The sequence below is a fragment of the Halyomorpha halys genome, unplaced genomic scaffold (assembly GCF_000696795.3).
Source record: "Halyomorpha halys isolate HHAL.00 unplaced genomic scaffold, Hhal_1.1 Scaffold52.1, whole genome shotgun sequence".
NCBI lineage: Eukaryota > Metazoa > Arthropoda > Insecta > Hemiptera > Pentatomidae > Halyomorpha > Halyomorpha halys.
Window position 1 is genome coordinate 804,930 of NW_027104988.1, and position 25,641 is coordinate 830,570.

A 25,641-nucleotide genomic window follows, 5' to 3' on the forward strand; every position below is an offset into this window, starting at 1 on the left:
CATGTAATTATTCTTAGGGGACATATGTCCCAGAATAAAGTTATTTTTTCATTTCATTTCATTATTTGAATACCTTGTTGCTAGGTGTATTGGTCTTTGTGGGTATGCTATAGATGCTCGTAATACAGCAATGCTAGAGAATTGGTCTTCAGTCAGAAAATTAATTTTTTTTTTTTTATGTACCTTCATTTAGTTTGTTCTTTTTATGGGTTATAGACATGCTGGTTATTATACTTCTGAAGAGGCTGTGAATGTAACCAGAAGCAAGCTTATGAGACTACAGGTATTATACCAGAGACAGTTTGAAAGGTTAACATATTTACTAAAAGAAAAAAGAAGACATTATCTTCATTCATTGAGGAAAGAAAAAGAAACTCTTTGTTAGTTAATTTAATTCAATTTAGTTTTTTGTATTATATAAATTATGATTCTTTGTTATAAATAAAATTTGTCTTAACAGCATCAATTTATGACCAAGCTAAAACATCAGCAAAGGAACAGAAGTTGTATGAAAAGCTGAAAGCATTGAATCGATATCATAAACGTTCTAATTGTGAATCACTTGCCTATTTGGCTAGTATTGAGAAAAGGGCTCGGGTAAGCATAACATTTATTTTATTCATTCCCATCTTTTTCTTAAATGTAATATTATAATTTTAGAACTTGCTGTATTCTTTTCCTAAGAAAATACTGAACTTGGATGTTGAAACTATGGTTATCTTGTTTTAATTTTTGTTTATCTTAATTTAATAAAGAGTTTATTAATTTGATTATATTAAGTACTTGTTTTTCTAATCAACAAGTTTTTATTTCAATATTTTTTGACTTATTGAATTAGAAGAAGTTATATATTTACTTCTTTTAAGTTGCTGTTTCTGTAAATATTTCTTGGAAAGTTATTGATTTAGAAGTTTTATTATTACTGTTTATTGTGTAAATCATGTTTTTTAGGATATCAGTGGAAATAACTATAAACCTCATGGACATTCTCAGAGATGTGCATTTACAGAAGGAGGAGTGCGTTGTTCAAGTGTTACTATACCTCTTACTAAGTACTGCTTTAAGCATATTCTTCATGTAAGATCTAATCAACACTTCCTATATTAAAAAGTTAATCACGGGTGAAAAACCAATAAGTGTAGATTTTTCAGATAAGTAAATAGTTCTATTTTGCAAATTATAAATCTCAAATTAGATTTAATATATTAAATCTAATTTGAGATTTATAATTTGTTGTGTATTCTTTAAAAAGACACTTGAAATTTTTCAAGTGTCTTTTTAAAGAATACACAACAAATTATAAATCTCAAATTAGATTTAATATATTAAATCTAATTTGAGATTTATAATTTGTTGTGTATTCTTTAAAAAGACACTTGAAATTTTTCAAGTGTCTTTTTAAAGAATACACAACAAATTATAAATCTCAAATTGTATTACTTGATAATGTTTTTACACCTTCTAAGAGTGTCAAGATTACATTAAAAAATTAGGCTAGGAATAAATAGCTGGTTGGACATGAAAAATATGTTTTTATAACATATTTACTACTTACTTATTTTTTATTTTTATTATTATTATTTATTTTATTACTTTTTCCTTAACTATATTGGCCAACTATGGTTGAAACATAATTTGAGAAATCACTTGTGTATCCTATAGAATGAAGATGACAAGTAAATATCCAGAAAAGTTATATATATATATTAAGTTCTTAACATGTTGACTGCTGACTATGAGATAACTCTTAGTTCGCAATATTGTCTAAGAGGCCCATTGAAAGTAGTCATTAATCAATGTGTTTTGTATTGTTTTTAATATATATTATGCATTTTCAATTGTTCAAGGTAAAAAAGTTGATTAGAAATTACTTTTTTATCAGTAAAAAAACTCAGGTTTTTATTAATATTATTATATTTCTACCTCTCTTATTATTGAAACCCATAGCTAGATTTAGCATACCAAAATACATAAGTGAAAGCCAAAAATATTTTTGTAAGGTAAAAAATTTAAGAAATGTTCAGCAGTGCTTTTAAGAAATGCAATGGAAATATTTACATAAAAAAAATATTCTCACTTCTTAAAAAATCGCTGTAGAGAGGATAGTTGCGAAAAGTTTCCTTTATGAAAATGAAATAAAGCCAGAAGATTTTCTTTAATAATGTGTTTATTGTTTGACAGGATTCTAATCAGTGTCTTTTCAAAGCATGCGGTTGTGCTAAGGCAGATACGAGTTGTCAAGTTCCTATAACTGGGTTGTGTGCAGGAGATACTTGTATTCTTCATATACGATTGCCAGTCCTACCTCATTTAAATTACCCTGTGAGTAATTGGAATATATTTTAATGTTATTAAAATAAGATTAAATAATCATTATCATTTTATCTCACTAACCCTCTGGCTACCTGAGGACTAAAGTAATTTCCAGCCTATACCAAAGTAATTGGTTATAGGGTTTATCCTAGTAATGTCCAAAGTATGGAATATAAAAAAAAAATACATTCAGTCTATTCAACATTTTCTAAACTCTGACAATAAATAATAAATGTTACCATTATCTCCATGGTTTTGGTATGTGATATAGGAACTACTCGTTTACTTTTGTTACTCAGCCCATCCTATGAGTACTATTAAAATTCGTGCAGAGTTAGGCATATATTGATTAAGTATCTAAAAAGTATTTTTGATTTTAATAAATAATCAGCCAGCATGGTCTTAGCACTTCTCTATAAGAAAATTCGTTTGATATTATGGTCTACATATTATGAAAAATTTTCTGTCCCTTGAGATTCATCATGCTTTTACAAAATATATCTATTTTATGATGGCCAAAGCAATGAAAACCAATGTATTAAGAAAAATACATTATTTGTGCATCCATATATTTTTATATTTCATTTTCAGTGGTATATATTTCTTTGTAATGTGCATTTAGTATCATTATTATCTATGTTTACATGTGAAAATAACTGTAAACATAATGATAACTGATTGTTTCAATTTTTTACTCCAAAAAAAAAAAAAGTATCAAGTGTTCAAAGTTAATATGGGAATATATGATTTTATATGTGGCCCATGTATTTCCAAATTAGTCCGCAAGATCTTTTGGGTTGACCACCCCTGGTCTATTCTGTTGTCATTACTAGTCTAATTGCATTAACCTAGTTAATAATTTCTAGGTGACTTTTCAAACATTGACCATTCCCCCAAAAAAGTCTAAAATTGTAATAAATATCTCTTACTTTAAGAAATATCACCAAAAATCTTCTTTCTACAAGAACAATCATTTGAAGTAAAACTTTTATTTCAGTCCGTAATAGAATGAGAAACTTTAGGCTCAATGGTTTTCGGGAAATAGTAAACAATCATAAATATTGGCAGGTGAAATGTTTTAGGGAAAATTTAAAACAATTTGTATTTATAATTTTTTTTTTTTTTTTTATTAAATTCTATTTTAAGTGTAAAAAATGCAAAGAAATTGTACTCAAACTGCCCAATTATTAATTTTTATTGTAATAAAATATTTAGGAAATAAACAAATTCTTTGGATTCTATAATAATACCCTCTTTGCTTTTTATTAGAATTCATTAAAACAAAAATTTATAAGTTGATGATTTCGCTTAAAATCCGAAAAATGTTAGTCTTTAAAAAATCAAACATTTTAAGTTACATATAAAATGTTGGTTAACATTCAGTGTGTAGAATCAAAATTTAATTGTTAAAATATAAACACAAAAATTTCAATTATAATCCTGGTCTTACAAAGTTTAACTTGCTACCCCTTAAGTCCCTCCATCTCTATTTCAAATTCAAACATTTTTTAACCTATAATAAAATTAAAGAAAACAAAATTTGATTAGAATACCTATTGATTTATATTTGAATTATTTTAATTCAATTTTTATTAAAAATTAACTCTGTTTATAGGACGGTGAAGTCAAAATTGAAAATGAAGATAAGAGAATACATGAAGACAGTGATGAAGTAGATGCGTCCGCTACTGAAAGTGCATTCTCTACAGATAATAGAGATTCACCAGAGAATTCTATCATCCATAACGAAGATAATGTGAAAAAGGAAGATGATTCTAATTTTTCTGAACAAGTAATAGAAGAAACAGTTGTGGACGACGTTAGCGAAAATGTTATTGAATGTTCAACTTCCAAAGATCCTTTAAATGGTGAAAGTGAAACAATGGAGGTTGATGAACCACCACTTTAGCTAAAATTTTATCTTAAAAGTTATTGTAATTTTTGTTAGATTTTATAAATATTTATGTATATATTTTGATAATGTGAAATATTTTCTCAAGATATAACTATCTATTGATATTAATCTTTCGCCTTATACATAATTACTGTTATTAAATGAATTGAGGATTTTCAAAGGTTACATTTATGAAACCAAATGTCAAGATCTTGATTACTTAGGTTTATCATAAATTTTAAGTAGATAATTTACCGTACTTAAAAGCCTAGCGGATATTCATTCAAGATTTGTCTGATCATAAATGGTTATGGCAAGTGTCATAAGAGGGGTCATCAAACTACTGTATTTGTCATTGTATGATGACTTGATGAATTATTTATGACAGATTTAAAAATGATTTTTTAATAGCATATTCTAAATACTGTGTGATGAACTAGTATTGCAGTTGAAGTTATGAAATATTTGATATTACATAAAATTTATTTTTATTACTGTTGGTGTTTTTGCTACATTGACTTAAATAGACTAGATTTAAGTATATTGACTTTTTATGTTGCTTAAAGTTTTGTTGCTCATAAAAAGAAAACTTATGATGAACATTCTATAATGATTTTATTATAGCTAGCTTTAATACATTTTTTGCAATGTAAATTGTAAATAGCAGGTATAGTCCCATTGATGGAATATATCAAGACTTTAAAAATATAAATATGCATATTATGTTGATAATGAATTAATATTTAATAATCAATAAGAAAAACAATGTATTGATTATGTAGTGTGACAATAATGAGATTAAAAATTATTTATTAATAATAGTAAAATATATTTTGGAAGTGTCATATTTACGAAGTTGTTTTTGACACAAATTATCAATAATTTTGAGTTAATAAACTTTTCTTTCTTTTTTTGAATCATTGAATCTAGCTACTACTCAATCTAGCTTAGCCAGTAGTTATTATTTGCCAATTGATCTGCCTATGTTGTAGTGCTTAGCATCTTTGATTACACAACATACTGATAGATTTGATAACCACAAAATGTTATGATTATGTCTGAATCTGAGTCTGTAAATTATTGCATTTGTGACATACATTACATTTGGCAGATTCTACATTATTGGATACCAACTGAACATTCACCTTTTATTTCAATTAAATCCCTTACCAGCTAGATATATGATCCAGTCCATTCTTAATGTATTAAGACAAGGTAAAATATGAAAAGCAGGCCTTCATTAACTTTGAGGTTAAAAAGGGGGTCCTTTGTATAGTATGTATAAGATGAGTTTGCCTGTGGGTAAAGGGATGGGGAGACACAGAGGCAAACATTCTCTCACCAACCCTCCCCTCTTGTCCAAGGTCTGTTCCAACAATCATATCTGATGATATGGAGCATGCATAGAATGTTTTCCCCTCCCAAATCCTGTACTGCCCATGGTCCATACAGTTCTAAATAGTTAAAAGTGCTTGTTGGAACAGACCTACTCAGTTGATTAGACTTTCTTTGCTCAAGATACTTCTGCAACTTCCCTCCTATCAGTTTTTTCAATACTATTTTTCATTAATATATGTTAATATTAACTTTCATTGTTGATAAACAAGGTTGTTGGGAATAGATTTATACCTCTTTGGTAACTTGTTAGACTCCTGTGTTCTTTAAGGTTATACTTGTACTTACTGAAAGACAATGTTATCTGGTTTGCCTGGTTAAACATGTTTTGGATTAGTTGTGATTTATTAAAAATAAATACAATTAAAACTTTACCAAATCAAATAAACTGGTTAGAGGGAACAATATCGCTTCTCAAACCAAAAACGTTATTACGAGCGTGTTTAAATTCATAAAAACAGAAGCTGAGAGTGGTCCAATCGGTGTTACCGCTGTTATGAAATGAGTTTCCCAAGTTACAGGTGTCTTAAAACCTCCTTTGAGAAACATAAAAGAGGGTGAAGTTGTAGATAGAGATACAGCTAGTTTTGAAACTCCAGCCAAGAAACGAACCAAAGTTAACATTGACAGCTTTGATAATGAAGTCATTCGTAAACTAGTGTACATTTATCATATTAATAATAATAAAAAAAAAAATAGTCTTTGGGGGACATTTTACAAAAAAAATAGGAGAAAATTTGAAAATAAAGACATTACGTAAAGTAATAAAATTAAAAGGAGTTTTTTTCGGAACACAATGATTATCAAATCTCAAAAATGACTTTGGATGATACACTGCGTTCTTCACAATCTTTGTATGTATCCATGCGTTTTTCACCATCTCGTATGTATATGTGTGTGTGTATGTATATATACATATATATATGCTTTTTTGTATACTTTATATATTATGTGTTTGGTTTTTTATATGTTATGTATTTCTACCTATCTATTTTATACATATATATGTATTTTTTTTTCATTTATATAATTGAACACTGGGTGTGTACATGAGTGGGGTGTTGGCGTTGATGACCGGTGGGTTTTACGCCTTAATTTCTGAATAAACAAACACAATCTTTGACTAGTTCAAAGAATCCCAAAGTTCGTTTTAATGAGTTTGTGTCCTCGGCCAATGGGAGGTTCAAAAGTGGTATAAGGCGGTCGGTATCCCGTCGAATCGTTCTGTGTGATACGAGATGTCCCAGCAGTGGAATGTTGGTTTGGTCGAATTTACATTTGTCTTTATTTATTTCGAGCCCATATTTATCAACAACTGACATAAAGTTGTCATGTTCAGCTTTTTGTCGTAAATGATGATAATATGGTCAATATATGCAAAAGTGCGAGATAATTTCTCATTTGATATAATTTTATCTATTACTCTTTGAAAGCATGTGCCACTATTTGTGACTCCAAAAGGAGTGTAATATTGAAGTAGTACACTCGACCACAAACTTCAAAGGCAGTGTATGGTTTCTCTTTATCTAAAACAGGTAATTGGTGATACGCACTACGTAAATCTTTGTACTAAATATTCTGTTCCTAACCACTTTTCTAACTAACTCATCAATACGTGGAAGAGGATAAGTGTCTAACCCTGTAAATATATTTATTGTTTGTGAATAATCGATGACGAGGCGTTTTTTTTTTTTTTTAAATATTCTTTTTCTACAACAAGCACCTGGATTCTCCACGGCGACACACTTTCTTCAATGATTCCTTATGTAATCATTCTGGAGATTTCATTTTTTATAAACTCAATGTCGGTATAAGAATGTCACCTGGACTTCTCAGCTATTAGTTGCATGCAGCATACAAATTTTGGAACAGACACGGTGGTTCCACTTTGACGTAGGTTGAAGAAAAAATTGGTAGTGAACGTTTCTTACCTCCAAAATCTACCTCGATTTTAGTATGCAGTTTTAGCTAATCGTGGCCGATTAAAATGTCAGCGCATTTGATGTTAAAGTATGAGTTATTTTGAATAACAAGATTTACGATTGTGTAACCTTTTATTGTTGAGGTTAAAGCTGTTGATGCCATGGATACTTGACCAGTTTCAGGATGCAATTTGATATTGTTTCTTTTTGTAAACTCCTCATCAATAAAACTTATCAAACTTCCTGTATCGATAAGATACTGTGCAGGTATAAGATTAACAGCTGCTTTCTTGAGAGCACAAAGCAATGGGCCAGCAGCGCTGGCTAGAAGAGTCGCTGATAATTCTGGAGTATTATTATAGGGCTTAGAACGACACACTTTACAAAATGTCCCTTTTTTTTAACATCGATTACACATATGTACTATTCTTTGCAGGACAATATGATCATGAATGTTTATTTCCACCATAGAAGGATTTTCCCTTTTTATGAAGTGCTGAAATGACATTGGCCTCGTTCAGAACACTTTCAGGATTTTTGGAACCAAACTAGGTTGTTCAGACCGATTGACTGTACAAAGATAGAAGTTCGGTAACTTTCAGCGTTTTCTCGAGCCATTTCCAAGACCTGGGCATGTCTGACAGCATCATTCAAATTTAATGTTTTGTTTTCCAGAAGGCGTTGTCTAATGTATGTGGGTTTTAAGCCATTTATAAATGAGTCACGAATATATTCATCTCTGTGTTCAGTCGCACTCACAGCTTTGTTTTAATATCTCATATTATGTTGTTTTAATATCTGAACATATTGATCAATTGTTTCCCCAGATTGTTCTTTCCTAACAGCTAATAAATGATAAGCGAATACATCATCTTTTGGTTTAATATAAGCTGAATTTAGTAAATTTATGGCATCTTTGCATAATTTACAATCACTAATGATTTCGAATGCTTTTGGAGAAAAAAAAATTATCAATACCTTTAGTTTGTCTTCTTCAGATCTGATTTCCGTAAGGGCCAAAACATTTTCGAATATTGTTAGCCAATGAGTCCATTCTTTTTTAGCACTAGGCGGAGGGACGTGACGGCCGTGCGGGTTGGGGCCCAGGTTCCAGTGCGCTCGGTTCGGAACGTTGTGGGTTCGATTCCCACCTGGGGCAGTTAAAAATTCATTTTTCGACGGTCCCGAAAAATGAATCATGACACTCCCACCTTGGTTAGTACGCAGCGGCAAACTAGGTAGCCGCCAGGGGTTGGAAAAACGGGACCAGTAGGCCCATTTGCTGGACTCTTTCCCCCCACCAAATACCAGTACCAGTACCAGCACAAGGCTAATCTGGCAACGATTCGAATCTAGCTGGTCGTAGATATTTTTCCATTGTTGCACGAATCACTTTACTGAACATCCGTTCTTATCGTGAAGTTTTACCCAAATAAAATGTAATGAAAACAAGATAGAAACAGTAAGGTTTTGTTTGGTAAAAACACAACATGGTTACTAAAGGTTATTAGGGCCTCCCGAGCTCAGTGGTTAAGACTCAGTCTTACCAATTTGATGTCTATTGGCGATGCCGGTTCAAATCCGGCCTGGGGCGTTGACTTTTTTCATTGAGTGGCGGTCCCACAAAACTTTGACCCCCAACCAGGGTTAGGCAGTATAGGACTTCAATGGGAGTCTTGGCCGAAAAAAAAGGTTATTTTAGTAGGTAATCATATGGTTGTTTGATCGCGAGGTGGTTACTTGATCATGATTGTTTAAACATATCAATACATATCACAAACCTAAAGAAACGAGTAACCTTCCGTTCATCAGAACTAACTTTGGCGTAACCAAGTTCAGGACTGCATCTCAGACAAACCTTGTTCAAACATTGTTTCCGGTAAGAGGGGACGGCGTTTGTTATGGTGAGGAGGTGAGAAGCAGCTAGGGTGGGGAGTGCGCGAGTTCCCTCTCCTACTTGGTAAACTTATAATATTGTCATATTAATGAAAAATAGTTTTGATAAAAATGATATGAGGGATTTCTACTTTTAAAGTTGCAGAATTTCGTCGAGGAAAGGTTGGGAAGGGAAAGGAATTCCAGTTAACTGAGTGGCGGTTGAAGAGACAAAAGAGTGGAGGGTTGGCGGGAGAACGTTTGCCTCTGTGCATCTGCCCCCTTCCTTTACACACAGGCAAACTCCTCTTAAATGCACTATACTTCCAGAAACAGGGATCCCCCAGTTTGAAAAATTTTATGTTATAAAAAGAAATCAATAATATGCCTTTTTAAATCTTTATTTTATATGTTTGAAAGATTAAAAAAAGAAGTTAAACATTTACGAGACCGATTAGATATTAGAGGCCTCCTTAGACCTCAGGTTCTGGGCTCGTGCACTTTTTTTTATGTATAATTTTTCTCTATTTTATTTAAAGAGGTTAAACTTAAATGTTTTGTGAAACAAAGTCGTTGTAATCTGATGGAAAATAACTTTTATTCTGATTCACTTATTTTTATAACTCAAATGTATTTGAGAAAGTACATATCAACTGATGACCTTTTTTAAATGTAGCAAGATAAGCTATGGACAAAAGGAACAAGGGAAAAAGTGCTTATGCTTAGTCCCAGAGGGGACAGACTTATTTTTAGACACAACAAAAGTGTTATAAAATTGTGGTAAATTGAAAGTTGGGTAAGCGTCAAATCGGCGGACGCGCCAACTGCTTGTTTTTTGCAGCAATTGGTTATTGGGCTCCTTCTTTGAAAGCACTATTTTCAACAAATTTTATAATATTGTCTTAAAATGACCATTTATTGTATTCATAGCGTTCCAGCCTTGGGAGAGAGTTTGATTCTCTTCCTCATTTATCAATTGAACTGGTACTTCTTTCATGCTTAGGCATTATTATATTTTTTCGAAACAAAAAACATTTAATCTGGTTTCTTAAAATTGTGAACTAGTTTTTTAAATTATTAATTGTTCAAACTCAGAAATACAGCCTAGAACCGCCTCTTCACTGCATAGGAATATTCGTTTTTGCTGGAAAGTTTATTGTCAGAGAAAAAAAGTAAGATTCCACAATGGCATGTCCTTTTTTAGGTAATGTGAATGAAAAGGAGGAAAAACTTTTCACCGTTGAAAATCATCATTTTATCTTAACTAATGTTATTACTTTGAATTTAACTGGTGACTTTCATATGCTTCTAGAAGTATCATAAAGTAAAACAAAATTTACATCATTAGTTTACTGACATTCTTTTATTCCTAACATTCCAAAACCATTTTTTGGATATTAATAATTGATATATACACATATTAATTATTAATATCTAAAATATTGTTTCGAATACTTCAAACTTCCAATTAAGTCTTGGAATGAAACTTTCAATTAAATTTAATGATTTCATTAAAACATATATTAATTAAGTTGTTCATTATCATAAGTAAGTTGGATTTATTAAAAAAGTAGTTCGAAAAGAGAAAGATATATTATTTAACAATTAGTTTTTATTTATATTTTAAAAGCAGTCTATAAAACTAAAGATAAATCCCTTGAAGTCACATTTAAGAATTAATTGTCAATTCTTAAAGCTATATTGTGATATAAAAACTACTCCAGAAAATAATACTGTTTTTATCAGTGACAAGAAACGATTTAATTAGTTGATTACTCATTCTCAAATTCCAGAAGTCAGAACAGAAAACAAATACTCTATTAAAATTTGTAAGACATCAAAGTAAATTCTGGATTAAATTAAATATTATATAACTAAAATATCATATTTTCATAAAAGTACTTGAGAAGAAAGATATATTTAAATTTTTTTTTAAATATTTCAATTCCTCAAGTATTACGAAAGATAATCAATTAACTTGGAAAAGTAATGTTAACATCGTTCGTATCTTAACTATATAGGTTTGTCAAAGTAGGAGGCTGGCAGGAATATTGAGCTACTTGCTAATATTTCAGATTATTTATTTCAAGTGTAGTAAAATATGGTACCCAATGATAAAATTTAACCACAAAAAAATCATACGAAGTACGAAACCGGGTACGCAGTCGCGACAATAAGTGTATTCTTATTTAATTTTAATTTTGTTAAAGAATTAATAGTTTCTCAAAACGTTTAGTTCAGGTCAACTTCATGAGTCCATGTTTATTTCAGTGATTTAAATAACTCTCTTTAATTTACCTTTAAAAAATGGAATAATACGATTTATCACTGTATTCTAATCACTTCTGATTACTCTTGACAAACAGATAATTAGATTTTTGAAAATTTTAAAATTCAAATGTTCTCCATTTGATGGATTTAAATGCGCCATTGATTAATATTTTTCTAAGATTTAATATGAATAAATTAAGTGTGTTTAACCTTTCTTGAACTCCAGTCATCGCATTGATAACAAGTTGGTTTTAGGTAGCGTTTATGGCAATAACACACTATGCTTTAGGACTGATGTATATATCCAAACTGAAAAGTAAATGTTTTCAGATGCCAATTGAAATAAGTGAGATGTGCTATTCTGAAATCTGTATTGAAGCTGTTATTAAAGAAGACATTTCATCGGCTCGTTTCGAAATGAGCAAAATTGTGACTGTGTTGTGTCACATTAGCTTTGATAAGAATAACAACTCCGTCCAGATTTGAAGTTTAATGTGTCATTTCATTTGATTAATTTCGGGAATTAAAATTTTGATGAGGTAAAGGAACTTTATTTATGATTTGATTAATTTGCAGTTTTTAAGGTTGAATTTTTAATGAAATGCTGTTTCAGTATTTAATATATGATTGCTTCAGATTTGCATTTCAAACTTTAAAGTATACATATAGATGTGTTAATGGATATACTTCAACCTAATCTAAACTAGGTAAATATAACATTCTAGAATGAAATGGAAACCAATAAAGGTGTATCATTTGCCCAACACAAAACAAGGAAAAACGTTCCTTTGTGCTGTCTACTCAGGGAAGCTGGCATCGACTCGAAAAAGAGTGGTCCATCAAAAGGTCTCCAGTGGGCTGCGGAAGAAAAGTTAATTTCTAAAAATCATGAAGAATTTGTAAGTTTGTTTTTTGGGATATTAATCATACAAACTTGTGAATAAAAAATATAAACTTTTCATATTATTTTCAGAACTGTTATTTGCCTGAGGGCACAAGATCAACTTTTCTCATGGTTTTTAGCCCGGATGGGTATGTATGTCTATTACTCATCAGTATTTTGGTTTTGAATTAGTAGAAATACAAATATACTTTTCATTAATATTTTTTCTAATTAATATCTACAATTGAATACATTTTTCATTATCTATTTACTTAATGTTTTCAAATTTGAATTATTTTTATTATCAATATGGCCATTTTATACTTTGCTGCAAGTGTATTTTTATCCATTTACTAAATGTTTATTACTTTTGTTTGTGGTAATTTGGCAATTATGATGACATGTATGCTTTCAAGGCTATCACAACAGAAAACAAGACATATTTTTCTTTTTTTCTTTTATTAAATAAATCAGTGTCCTATTTCCTATTGTAACTAGATATTACACTTTAATTCATAACCATTTAGAGGAGTATAATTCCAAAGTGGGTAAAGAGTTAAGAGTGTTAATTTTTGTGTAAACGAAAAACATTTGTCACCAAAAAAATAACTATTTACCTGAATTTAAATCATCAATCATTCAACCAATTACTCAATTAATTAATTTCAATTACTTCAGAATTTTCTTTTATTAACATAAATGTCATAATCCTAGTTTTGATTTGATGTCTTCATTTTGGAAATATATACTTCAATACCACTAAATAGATTTTGTAATTTTCACTTCTAATGTTCTTATAATTAAATGTGTTGATTAGGAAAATGATTGCATCAACACATGGCAATCACAATGTTTATGTTACTGATCTTACAAATGGTAAAAATGTTAAAACTTTGACTGGGCATCCACGAACTCCTTGGTGTATAGCCTTTCACCCTTCATCAAATCAAATCCTTGCATCAGGTTGCCTTGGTGGGCAAGTTAGAGTTTGGGATTTACATGTAAGGATTAGATATACTTTATCATTTTTATAATTTACAGCATTTAGATCTTTATAATTTCTTGAAAATTATTCTATCATCCAGGGTGGAAGTGAGATCTGGACAGCTGATAGTCAGACTGTTATAGCTTCTCTGGCATTTCATCCAACTGATAGGGTTCTTGTCATTGCATCTTACAATGAAATTCATTTTTGGGACTGGAGTCAGCAAAAGCCTTTTGCTAAGTGTTGTACATCAAATGAACGTGAAAAAGTCAGGTAATTTTTCAATTTAATCCTTGTAAATTCTTTATGAATGAATACACTTATTCAAATGTGTATGTTTTAATATTAATTTGTATATCTTAGCAATGCAAATGATACTTTTACCTTTGAATATAGGCAATTTTTTGGTTTAAGTAACACAGCAGCCCTTATTTCGGTTTGTTTGCTGGGTTCAAATGTGTTGATATCAGTTAAAAAGAGTGAAGACCTGTAAAAACTATCCATTTAAAAGAATTATACCTAATTTGTTCAATCCCGGCTTTTTAGAGAACATTGATGATTTATTGAAAGGATTTTAATGCAAAAATGTTCATATAATATATATACCTCTTTAAATATGTTATATTTTCTCTCTTAACTGTAGAGAAATTAAATTAAAACATGTTTTGAAATATTTTCATTTCTTTCACGTATTAATTTTTAAAATAGGTATGTTGCTTTTGATGAACTTGGAGAAAAGTTGGTTACTGGGATTGCTAATGCACCAACAAGGATTCAGAGCCAGTGGGACCGGGTTTCTGCACCCCAACCTCCACCTCAGTTGTCGCAGGCAGAGCATGAAAGAAGGATTACAATATGTTATCGCTACATGGTGGAACAGTATGAACAGTTAGTGGAACGTTATTATCGCCTCTCTAATGGGAGTGGTGGGAACGGTTCTCAACCAATAGCAAGAAGAAATCCACCCCATACTGTAATAACCATGCCATATTTATTGCTCAAATATTTTAGTATTATTTTATAATTATTAGCTTAATATTTTTAACTTTATAGCTCTATGTTATGTTAATTTAGAAGATTGGTTTTTAGTTTTTCCATGGTACTAGTGATTATCTAAATGTTAGAAACTAGTATAGAAGAAAATAAGAGTCTTAATCCCTTTAAAAAAAGTAATAAATTGATTAATTCTTTAAATTCAATTTCTTGATCAAATTCTTATCCATTTTTTTTTTTAAATTTTTTAATTCAGTAATTATGTTTTATTAAAGTAAAACCTCTTTAGCTGTTGTAGAGCATATTGGCCTGGATCAGGTAAAAAATGAAACGTTTCCCCATCTCAATAAATAAAATTGTATAAAATATTTGTTAAATAAAATAGAATAAAAGAGATCTATCATTTAATGAAGAGAGATTTCATAATCCTAAAATGATAAAATTTTTAACTAATGCTAGGACCTAAGAAATTTCTGACATGCAAGTTTATCTCACATGTTTTCTTATTTTTTTCTTTTAAAGAACATATTATAGATACTAAAAAAATAATTGATAGTTTCATAGTTTGATTACTGAGTTGAATGTCTTTGTTTCATGGTAGTTAAAGTTAACTTATTTCATCATGATAACTTCACTTATTTTATTATCTGATTTATAACTAAGAAATTTATGTTTAATTTTTTTAGATGGATCGTGGAACTGATCCTATGGAACCATCAGAAGATCGATCACAAAGGTGTTCTGTCTGTCAGCGACCAAACTTTACTGATAGCAATGAACCAGGGCCATCAACAGCAACTGAGCAGCAGCATAGGCATACTAACAGCGTTGATGAAAGTACATCCACTTCATCTTCGCAAGTCGCGAACGAAGGAGGATCAGCCGAGCCATGCCAAGGGTCATCTCAGAGAACTCATCTCACTGTGAGAGCCAATTATTTGTACGAAAGGCTTGCAAGGCTAAGATCTCAGGTAGAAACTGGTCGTTCAATACTGGCTCGAACCAGGACGGCTGCAGCTGCCATGTCTGCTAGAATGAGCCCTTCTGCTCCAGAAGATGCAAATTTTCTTATTGACAACTTTCAAACAAGGCATAATACTAATAGACCATTGTCTGATGAAGCATTTAATATGTTGATACTACCAGAGCCTCTTGTACCTACTGAAACTACCGAGGATAGACCCTCTTTTATAAGTCGAATTGGATCTTTTCTTACTAGAAGGAGGAATGGAGTGTCTCGAGTATCTGATTCTAGTAGTTCTGAAACAAGTATTTCAGACAGTGGTTCAACATGGCATAGACCTCTTACCCCTCCTCCATCTCAAAGTCAGCGCTTAACTAATTTAATTTGCCCTACTTCACGCCATGTTATTTTCGATCCAGTATCTGCAGAATCTTCTCCTGATTTACCTCCGATACCTGGCTGCCCACGTCATGATCCTTTTGCTGTGCAAGATTCTTCTTCACCATCATTTCTTGCTCCTGGTTATTCTAACAATAATGCTACTGAACCTCCATCATCGCATCCTCCTATTCCTGCATGGGTTCAAAGACCTGAAATGCCACCAGATAGTGCTTCACCCTCTAGTCAGAGCTTATCTGAACCAACCAATGGTTCTGATTCAGATGCTGATAGTGTTTTCTTGAGGCAGAACATTGAAAACAGTTTTTCACATTGGCGGGTATTTCTGCGTTATCGTTACTTCAGAGACTCAGGTTCAAATACTGAACCTCCATCTGAATCAAATTCCAGTGATAGTTCAAGTAATAATTTTATTTGTTTTATTTATATTTACGCATTATTATTTTCTATGTTGTTATAAGAAGGAAGTTTAAAAATTATGAATGTTTTAATCTTGTGAACTTTTTTTTCCTTTTTTACGAATAACTTATCGACTTATCTAAAGTAATATAAGCCCCTACTATTATTTTACCATTTAATTTCAAAAGTAGGGAATGTATTATAAAAATTGAAATTATTATCATTTAATGGCTACCGAGCTGCAATTTGAGGTTACACGTCATTCCTGAATAGAATGTATCCTTTTCTTATGGGTTTAGTATTTATTTTTTTTTTAAGGTGAACCCCTGTTAATTAATTCTTCTTCTGTAGTTGTTATATATTTCCTTCCTCTCCAATTTCCACTCTGTTCTTCTAGTCTCTAGCATTGCTCTTATCTTCACTTTTTGTACAACCCATTTTATACCAACTATTGTTTATAGTTATATAATATTTATTGCTCCTGTTGTAGGGAACTTCATGAAATCTTAGTATTCCGCAGGTTTTCTTCCTATTACTCTTATCCAACACTGTTATTGCTTTAATTATTAATTTTTCCATGATTTTCAACAACTTTTCTAAACAAAGAATTCACTTATTATAAATTCTTTCACCTGTTCATAGAGACATAATTCCCTTAATTTATTTTTTCATTTGAAGTGCTGTTTAGAGTTCCAATACAATTTGAATTTGTTGTGAATTTGTTGTTCACGAACTACTCACTCTGGGGATAAATAGGAAGTGAGCAATAAATTAAATAATTAATTTTATTAAATGATATGCAATACAAATATTAAATAAATAGTACTTACAATTAGAACTGAAATAAAAAATAAGTTAATATAATACAGCACACAGATAACCAAAAAAATACTTGTTGACAATGGAAAATCTCAACACCCACTGGTTGAATATTCAATCGCTTTTGACATATAAGATCCATTCATCTCTATGTTAAGATACAATGATATAAACACACCATTTAGTTCATTTAAAAACCAATAGAGCCTAATTATATTCATATAGTTGCTAAATCGACCATTGTCCAATAAAGGGTTAGAAATAGTTTTCTTTGTTTTAATATTTCCATGCTCAATTCCACTGCATTCAAGATCCTAATAATGATCTTAGGCTTTGTTCATGATCATAAGGTCTATATGATTGATTTATGTTGAATTTAGCCAGGTTAATAGATAATTAAATTCAGCATGAAGAGTCCAGATCACTAACAATCTGTTACTTTTTAAAAGACAGTTTTATCTAAATTTAAAGTTGTAACTAAATTGTAAGTCCTCATTGAGTGGCACCCAAATTCTTCCTTTCCTAGTTTTAAGTTTATTTTAAAAGTTTAAGTATTGTAATCCTCATTTTATTTTAAAAATAATATTCAAACAATGCTGAGAAATGTAAAACAACCATATTAAGGGAATGAAATGACTAAAAGTGATTCAAATTTTTTATTATAGTTCTTGTTTTAGATAGAGATATATTATTACTAAGATTAGATAAGGATGTACTTCTATTCTCCAAAACTTACATTCTGTGGTTATATTAATATGAAATATATTATTATATTACTGGCATTGTATTAAAAGGTTTTTTGAAATAAAAAAGAAACTAATAAATATTGGCTAGTAAGTGTTATATTATATTATGTTATATTATTATATTAGCTGGTAATTTTACAGATAAATAGCTCGTAACCCAGATTTATTTCAATGGAAATGAAACATGTTGAAAATCTTTTTTATTTGTTTGTATTAGAATTAGGTTTTTATCTCTATTGAAACATGTTGATGAACTTTCTTGTTACCTAATTTTCAATTAGTTTTACTATTCATGTTACAGACCGACTAAGACGACCTTGTGAAAGTTCCTCCGCTATTGCGCGGCTGAGAGCTCAGTTCAGGAGACTTCAAAGTGGATATAATACTCGTGATAGGGAACCTCATGTAATTATAACTTATTTATTATTTTTGATAAAATATATTTGCTGTAGTTCCTTTTTTAAGCTAATAATTAATCCATTGAGTTATAAATCATTGTTACTTAATTATTCGTGAATAAAAATTGAAACTTTCTTAGCTTCCCTTGTCAAAAAATATTTTGAATAAGCTTTTTTTTGGAATGATTTTCTTAATTACAGTAAGCAGATGGTACTTAGTTTAAAAAATGTTATATCATTTGAGAAAACAAGTAAAAGTATGGTCCCTTAGCATTAATCTCTATCTCGCACTGCGCTATTTATATTAATCTCCTTCCTTTTCCATCCCTCTCAATACCATATATTTGTTGATGATTGTCAAATATTTCTGTTCTTCCTGCCTTCCAACCTATTACCATCCACAAACAAATATCCAAGAGGACCTGAACCGAATAAGTTAGTTATCATTAGATAGCCAACTGAAGTTGGTATTACAGGGTCTATATCCAGACCAAGGCTATACATCTTGGCTCTAAAGCTCCATGTCCTGTGAGGAATTGTGAAACCCATCTAAATTTATATTCTTATGTCTTTTCAGCTTTTAAGAGTGGCTACAGAAAACGCAGAGAGGAGGTTATTAACAAGGCTTTCTAATCTTCTTCAACGACCCTTTCCTTCAACTTCAAGTAACGATACAAGCTTACAACCTCCGTCTGGTAACACTCCGGATCTTGCTAGTGTGAGATTTGGGTTACAACTTTTAGGCAGACATATAGATAATTTATCTCGCCAATGCAGGTATTTTATTTTGTTTTGAATCTATTTTAATATAACAATTAGTTTTAGTAAACACAGCATTTTGATATACCATTAAAATAGTTACCTGCATAACTCCTTCCAATGAAAACACTCAGTTCAGTATTAATATTTTTGTCGTTTTTACTTTATTATTCAATTTAACACCTTAAATTGTGGATTACCTGGAAAATATTCCAATGGGATTTTTGGAGATGTGGTTGTGAAGTCCAGGTCTAAAATCTTCTGAATAATTATGACATTATGAATATCTGAAAAATTGGGAAGAAAAATATACAGATACCCAATTTTGGTAGTAGCTCTCAGAGAATAAAAATTTTTTCTGATGGGAGAATATCAAAATATTCATCTGGAATTTATTAAAAATCTTGTTAGATTTGTCATGTTGAATATAAGCTATTATAAACGCGAGGAGAAAATTCTCTGTTCAAAGTAAAATGTTTAGGCCATTAAAAAAATACCAATTAATAATTTCATAAGATTTTTGTACAACTTCGCAGCTGTATATCTTTCGTGCTGGCAACATTAGGGATTTATTTAATTAGGATAATTTTTAGAACTGGCAACCGGTGCCAACAGAACTCCCAAAAAACGAAAAAACAAATTTTCCAAAAATTTTTGACCTGAGAAGTCATTGAAATTAAAAATTCTTAGAGTTCTAGTAGCTCCTATATGAGATTTAAAGTTCCTAATAAAAAAAAGAAACATTTATCTTGTTTAATACACAAAAAATACCAATTAAAAATATGCAAGACTTTTGTGCAACATTTGACACCAGGCATCTTTTTTTCTGGCAACAATACAATATTGTTTGATAAAAATAATTTTTAGAACTCTTAGGGGGGCCAACAGAACTCCCAAAAAACCAAAAATAATTTCCAAAAATTTTTGATCGTGAATTATCGACCTGAGAAGTAATAGAAATTAAAAATTCTTTGACTTCTATTAGCCTCCTATATGAGATTAAAAGTTCCTAATAAAAAAAAAACATTTATGTTGTTTAATACGAGGATGGTTTGAAAAGTTCTTGGGATCACTGCTAGATATCAGTGTTAGAGCAACGAGGAGGAACACATGGTGTGAGTGGTAGTGACGACTCTTTGTTGTTGTTTTATGGCTAGTGATTGTGACAATGGAACAAACTGAGATTTGAGCAGTGATTAAGTATTTTGTAAAGAAAGGTTTGAAAAGAAAGGAAATTCATGCCTACTTTCAGATCACATTGGGGGACTCCTTCACATTCAACTGTTGCTAAGTGGACCAGCGAGTTTAAATTTGGTCAGGAGAGGTTAGACGATGATCCGCATAGTGGATGGCCCAAAAGTGCTACAACCCCAGAATTATTGCAAAAGTGCATAAAAAGGTCATGCAGGAACGTCAACTGAAAGTGCGTGAGATTGCAAACATTTTTGGAAATTTTGTTTTTGTTTTTTGGGAGTTCTATTGCCCCCCCCCCCAACAGTTCTAAACATTATCCTAAGAATTTTGAATTTCTATGACTTTTCAGGTCGAAAATTTGCAATAAAAAATTTTTTGTTCATTTTTTTGGAGATCTGTTAAGACTTCTGTTGGCTCCCCCTAGAGTTCTAAAAATTATCCTTATTAAATAAATCCCTAATGTTGTCAGCTAAAAAGATATATGGTGTTAAAGTTGCAAAAAATGCGTAATTGACATGCGTGAAATTGACTGGTATTATTGATGTTTTAACATCAGAACTATTTCTATAAATATTCAAGTACTCTAGAACTCTTATGAATAGAAAGAAAGATTTAAATATTTCGAGGATGGAGGGCCAACTTCACAGAGGTTGCTTTTTTCTTTTCCTGGACAGAACGTAATGTGATTCAGGAATTACTTTCTTTTTATTCTGTAAAAATGTGAAGTGATCAAATTGTTCTTCAGAACAATTATCATTTGTATATAATTTCTTATATCCCTACTACAATTCATTAAGTTAAATAAAGTAATTTTAAAATAATGATGTCAATTTTTTATTGTACAATTCACATACAATTTTATTGTAAAATTCACTCAAATTTTGTGCTATATTATTACAGTAATAGTTATATACATCTTTCTAGTTGATAGTTGAGTAGCTTTTGTATGTATGTATTATGTATGGTTGTATGTATATTTTGTGTAAACAGTCGTGTTCGTCTTGAATCTGGAGAAATGAGACGGATGTGGCAAGAATTAGAATCACAAATATTCACCCTCCATAGAGCTGTTAGAGATTGGCCACCAGTTGTAAGGGTCTCTCCAGGAAATCAAGTTGATGCAGAAGGAGTTGCCAGTACTTCTTCACTACCAACAGATGAAGAAAGTGAAGATTCAGGTCTAATGTCAACTCAGAGACGTCATTTGGGCACAAGGAGATTTAGGTTTCTTCACAGACCTGCCTACAAAAGGCCTCGTTTTGATCGTCAATTCAGGTTTCCTAGGAGATATCCACAGGTGTGCTCATTTTAATTTTATAAACTTTTTGATCTTTAATTTTTGTATAAAATCTTTTTTATTTACTTTTTCACCTACCACATCACTGTGTAAGGAGCCTGGTTATAGAGCCAGTGTGGCTCTTGCCAAGCTGTCTACTACCTTTCTTAAGACACTGCTATGCCTCATGTCACAATGTTCTTTAGCTGATCTTACATTCAAGTAGATCCATGTCCTGGTATTACTGGTTTTATCTTTTCAGTTTTTTCCCTAAACCCTTTTCAAATAATGCATTTTCATGGGCTAGGGTTGGCTTTAGTGCTTGGTTATGAAGTTGGCTTTTGTGCTTGGTTATTATTATTTTAGTGGGCTTGGAAATTTCCTCCTAGAAATCCTCTCCCGAGAGAATTAGATCTTATGGCTGGTTTTATTCTTTCTTTAATATTCTTATCCATCCAGCTTCGCTTATTATACTTTACTTGCTTGAGCTTCTCACCTTTGAGCTATACACATCATCCAACTTATTTTCTACTTCTGATCCTAAAATTTTTGATTTCCAATGAGTTTTTGGAGGATAAGGAGGTTTAACTGCTGAGGATTTCTTATTTTGTCGACTTATGCTAACAGGGTATATATATATCTTAACTTCCTGTATCTAAAACTTATGCTTCCTTATGTTACTGGGGTATGTGGTATGACTTATGCTAACAGGGTATATATATCTTAACTTCCTGTATCTTATGGTCTCATCCTTGATTTAGCCTTCCTAAGAGTCCCATCCAAGAATATGAATAGGAACAGTTTCAGATAACAACCTTGCCCTTCACCCTTTGAGAAATTTAACAATTTAAGGACAGATTTACATGTTCTTATAACACTCATAGGGTTGATATTACTACCCAATATGACAATATGAATATGTGAGCCTTTTCAGTATTATCATTATGTATTCAAGTGATATTCTGATCCAATAGAAAGTTTTGGTCAATCAGAACAACTGAACATTTGGGAACTCTGCCTCCAAATATATATGAGTCATTTCTTTCTTAAATCCACCAAAATTCTATGTTTTTGATTGTATTTAGATGAGTTTTTAGAAATAATAAAATCTTGGGTGCTTCTGTTTGGCCCTTAAGTCATACTGTTCCCTTCTAATCATTTCCTACCAGAACCTAACCAATAAATCCCTTTTTCGTGCAAAGATAAGTTAGAATAACTGTTTAGCTGATACTCTCATTAATTTTGTCACCTTTATGAATAATTTTCCAAATTGAATATGTGTCCTTTTAAAAGTAAGATAAGCTTCTCATTTATCCTTTTTTTCAAATCATTGTAATGTTTAAGTATCTAGGTAGTTTTTGTATTAATTGCACATAGCTTCTCTAAATATGTTGTCCATATTATTATTATATAGATTTCTTGTGATATTTACTTTATCTTTTATATTTTCAAATATTAGCATAAAATATTAATGTTATGTTATATTAATTAATTGCTGTTCAACTTATTCATTTGGACAGCCCTGATGAAGCCCTGCAAAGTGGGGCGAAACGTTGGAAAATAAATAGTTGTAAACTATTTTTGTTTCACTTTTGACCGCAACCCTGACCATCTTCTTATATATCAATTTTTACGGTCAACTATATACACATATATAAAATATTAATTATTCATCTTGTCACTTTTTTTTAAATTTCTTTGAAATAAGTAGTTCTGTAATTAAATTAAACTATCAGTTGCAATATCTATACTTAATAATTATTTTATTTTTACTTTTAATAAATACTTCCTATTGTAACAATTCACTGATAAAAGGTTTGGAAACCTTTATAATTTAACAGTTCCGTGCAATGAAATTTATATTGCTCAAACCAATTATTTTAATGTCTTCATTATTTATAAATAAAATTTGGTATCAGTCAGATTGATATTAATAATAGATTAGATTACAGTTTTATTCAGGGCTAAAAACATCTGGGTTATTATGCCCTTATTAATAAAGAATTAATAATATTTATTCTGCCTATAAATGATAGTATTAGGTAATAAGGGATTGTACTGCTTGCAGTTTATGGGATGAACTGATTTAGTCTTTATTATATTGAGGGCTAAGTGTGGCAAGATAGCAAAAATGTACTCCCACCTTATCCCTGATTTCCTTTCCTTTGAAAGGTATTGAATTTTGTTGTTTATATTTTCTCAGTTATTTTTATTTTTATATTTTAATTGATGTTTCTTATTCCTCTTTGAATATCTGTTTTATAAATGATATCAACCTAATAATAACGTTAAATAATATAATGACATAATTTTTTATATTTCTGTTATTTTTAGGGTACTAGTATTGATGATGATAGTGATGATAATGATGTTGGCAATGCTTCATCAAGGCAGAGCGAAAGCTCTGATGGAGATACTCCTCATGGAGTGAAGAGAAAGTCAATGTGTGATCAGTCTCCATCTACTAGCAATGATGTACATTAAATTTTTATTAAGTATTTCTGCTATATTTTTTAGTTTGCTACTTATTACTTACTATTTAAACTGGTGTTACTTACAAATATGTTTCAAAATGAAAAATAGTTTATTATTCTGGGACTAGATCCCTGTAGAACAATTATAAGATAATTTAAATTTTAGTTAAATTTATATCCCACATCCACAATATCTCTTCTCTCCCTGGTCTATGTAGAGGTTTTCATGTATTTGGTCATTTCACTATTTATATTAAGTCCTAAATCATGTGCTGCTCTCTTGAATTCTTCTACAGCACCGGCCAGTGCTGTTTTGGATGACTACATCATCTGTCTAAACCATGTGTTGTGTGAGCCTATTCTTAATGGTGCCTCCCATGTTTGTCCTTATTTTTCTAATGGTAGGGCGAGGTTGAACAGTACTGGTGATAGTGGGTCTCCTTGCTTTAAGCCACTGTTAATGCTAAAGCTGTTTGAGCATTATGCTCACCCGAGTTTTCACAACTAGTCCTTTCCAGGGTCATCTTTGTTAATCTTATTAACTTGCTAGGTATTCCCAGTGACTGCAATGCCTTTAGTAATTTTCCTCTGTCCACGCTATCAATCCTGTTGAAAGTCAATAAAGAGGTGGTATAAGTCGATATTGTACTCGTATATTTTCTCAAGCATTTGTCTAATCATGAATAGGTGGTCTTTTGTCGACCGTTCTGGTACTCGCCCAGCAGTTTTTCGCTCCTCTCCATCATTCTCCTACAAATTGCTACCGACAAGATCTTTTAAACTGTTGGCAGAAGTGGTATACCTCTGTAATTTTCACATTCGAGATTATTCCTTTTGTTATATATAGGGACTATAATAGCTTCTCCACAGTCACCTGGGATTTTTTCTTCCATCCATATATCCTATAGCACCTTGAAAATCTGCTCCCAAGTGTCTTCCCCTATGTATTTTATCAAATACAAAATTTTACAAATTATCTGTACTATTATAATATTTGATTAGATTGGTGAAGTAAAAGGTAGTTAAATATAAAGGTTTTAAACGAGGGAAAGGTTGATACATGACATATATTACAGGGAATGGAGTTCCAGTGATATGCAGTTCGGGTTAAAAATGATTTATCAAACGCAGCAGTTAGGTGAGGCGGAGGGTAGATGTCAGATAAATGGGCTCTGGTAGTACGGGATGTGACTGCGAATTTGAATTGCAGTTTTTATAGGATATAGGAGGGGCATTGAGTAATAATTACTTGGAATAGAAAGGAAGCTAGGAAATACTGGCATCAGAAGGATGGATAGAGCTACTTCATCTCGGCGTAATTCTTGGTTATGTGCGTTTCTGTGGTGATCCCAAAAATAAATCATAGTGGGCAATTCATAAGACATTCCAGTTTAGATTTGAGATTACCCGAGAGTCCACCATGTACCAGGAAGCCATAGTCAAAGTGAGGGAAAACAAGAGAAGAAACTAATAGTTGATAGGTTTTAAATTGGAGGAGAAAACAAATTCTATTGAATTGCTTCAGGATAGCTAGGTCTTGAAGAAAAATTTGGGTGCTTTCCAGGATAAAATTTGATCAAAAGTTACTCCAAGATTTTTGACTGACATATGGAATGAGATAAGAGTATTGTTTAGGATAAGGTTGGGGGGTCCTGGGATAGATTTCAGGAGAGATGGAGATC

General features: G+C 31.1%; 2 protein-coding genes across 6 annotated transcripts in view; both read left to right on the plus strand.

Moving 5' to 3' along the window:
• Positions 1–4,388, plus strand: part of dgt1 (dim gamma-tubulin 1) — a gene marked incomplete at its 5' end in the record, with an annotated part of 13,588 nt that extends 9,200 nt beyond the window's left edge. The window contains 5 exon segments of the mRNA XM_014437759.3: positions 217–380; positions 461–597; positions 952–1,077; positions 2,182–2,322; positions 3,929–4,388. Of these exon segments, the coding sequence (XP_014293245.1) occupies positions 217–380; positions 461–597; positions 952–1,077; positions 2,182–2,322; positions 3,929–4,222 (862 nt within the window). The 3' untranslated portion in view covers positions 4,223–4,388.
• Positions 4,389–9,323: 4,935 nt separating this feature from the next.
• LOC106691791 (uncharacterized) overlaps positions 9,324–25,641 on the plus strand; it is a 33,951-nt gene continuing 17,633 nt past the window's right edge. For 3 of the 5 annotated variants that reach the window (XM_067047146.1, XM_024359930.2, XM_067047157.1), the window contains exons 1-11: positions 11,932–12,209; positions 12,396–12,569; positions 12,644–12,702; positions 13,371–13,554; positions 13,639–13,811; positions 14,247–14,511; positions 15,218–16,295; positions 18,160–18,263; positions 18,834–19,033; positions 21,200–21,506; positions 23,820–23,960. In XM_067047146.1, coding sequence (XP_066903247.1) covers positions 12,402–12,569; positions 12,644–12,702; positions 13,371–13,554; positions 13,639–13,811; positions 14,247–14,511; positions 15,218–16,295; positions 18,160–18,263; positions 18,834–19,033; positions 21,200–21,506; positions 23,820–23,960 — 2,679 coding nt within the window. In that variant the 5' untranslated portion in view covers positions 11,932–12,209; positions 12,396–12,401. The other 2 variants (XM_014437691.3, XM_014437685.3) reach the window with 2 other exon arrangements.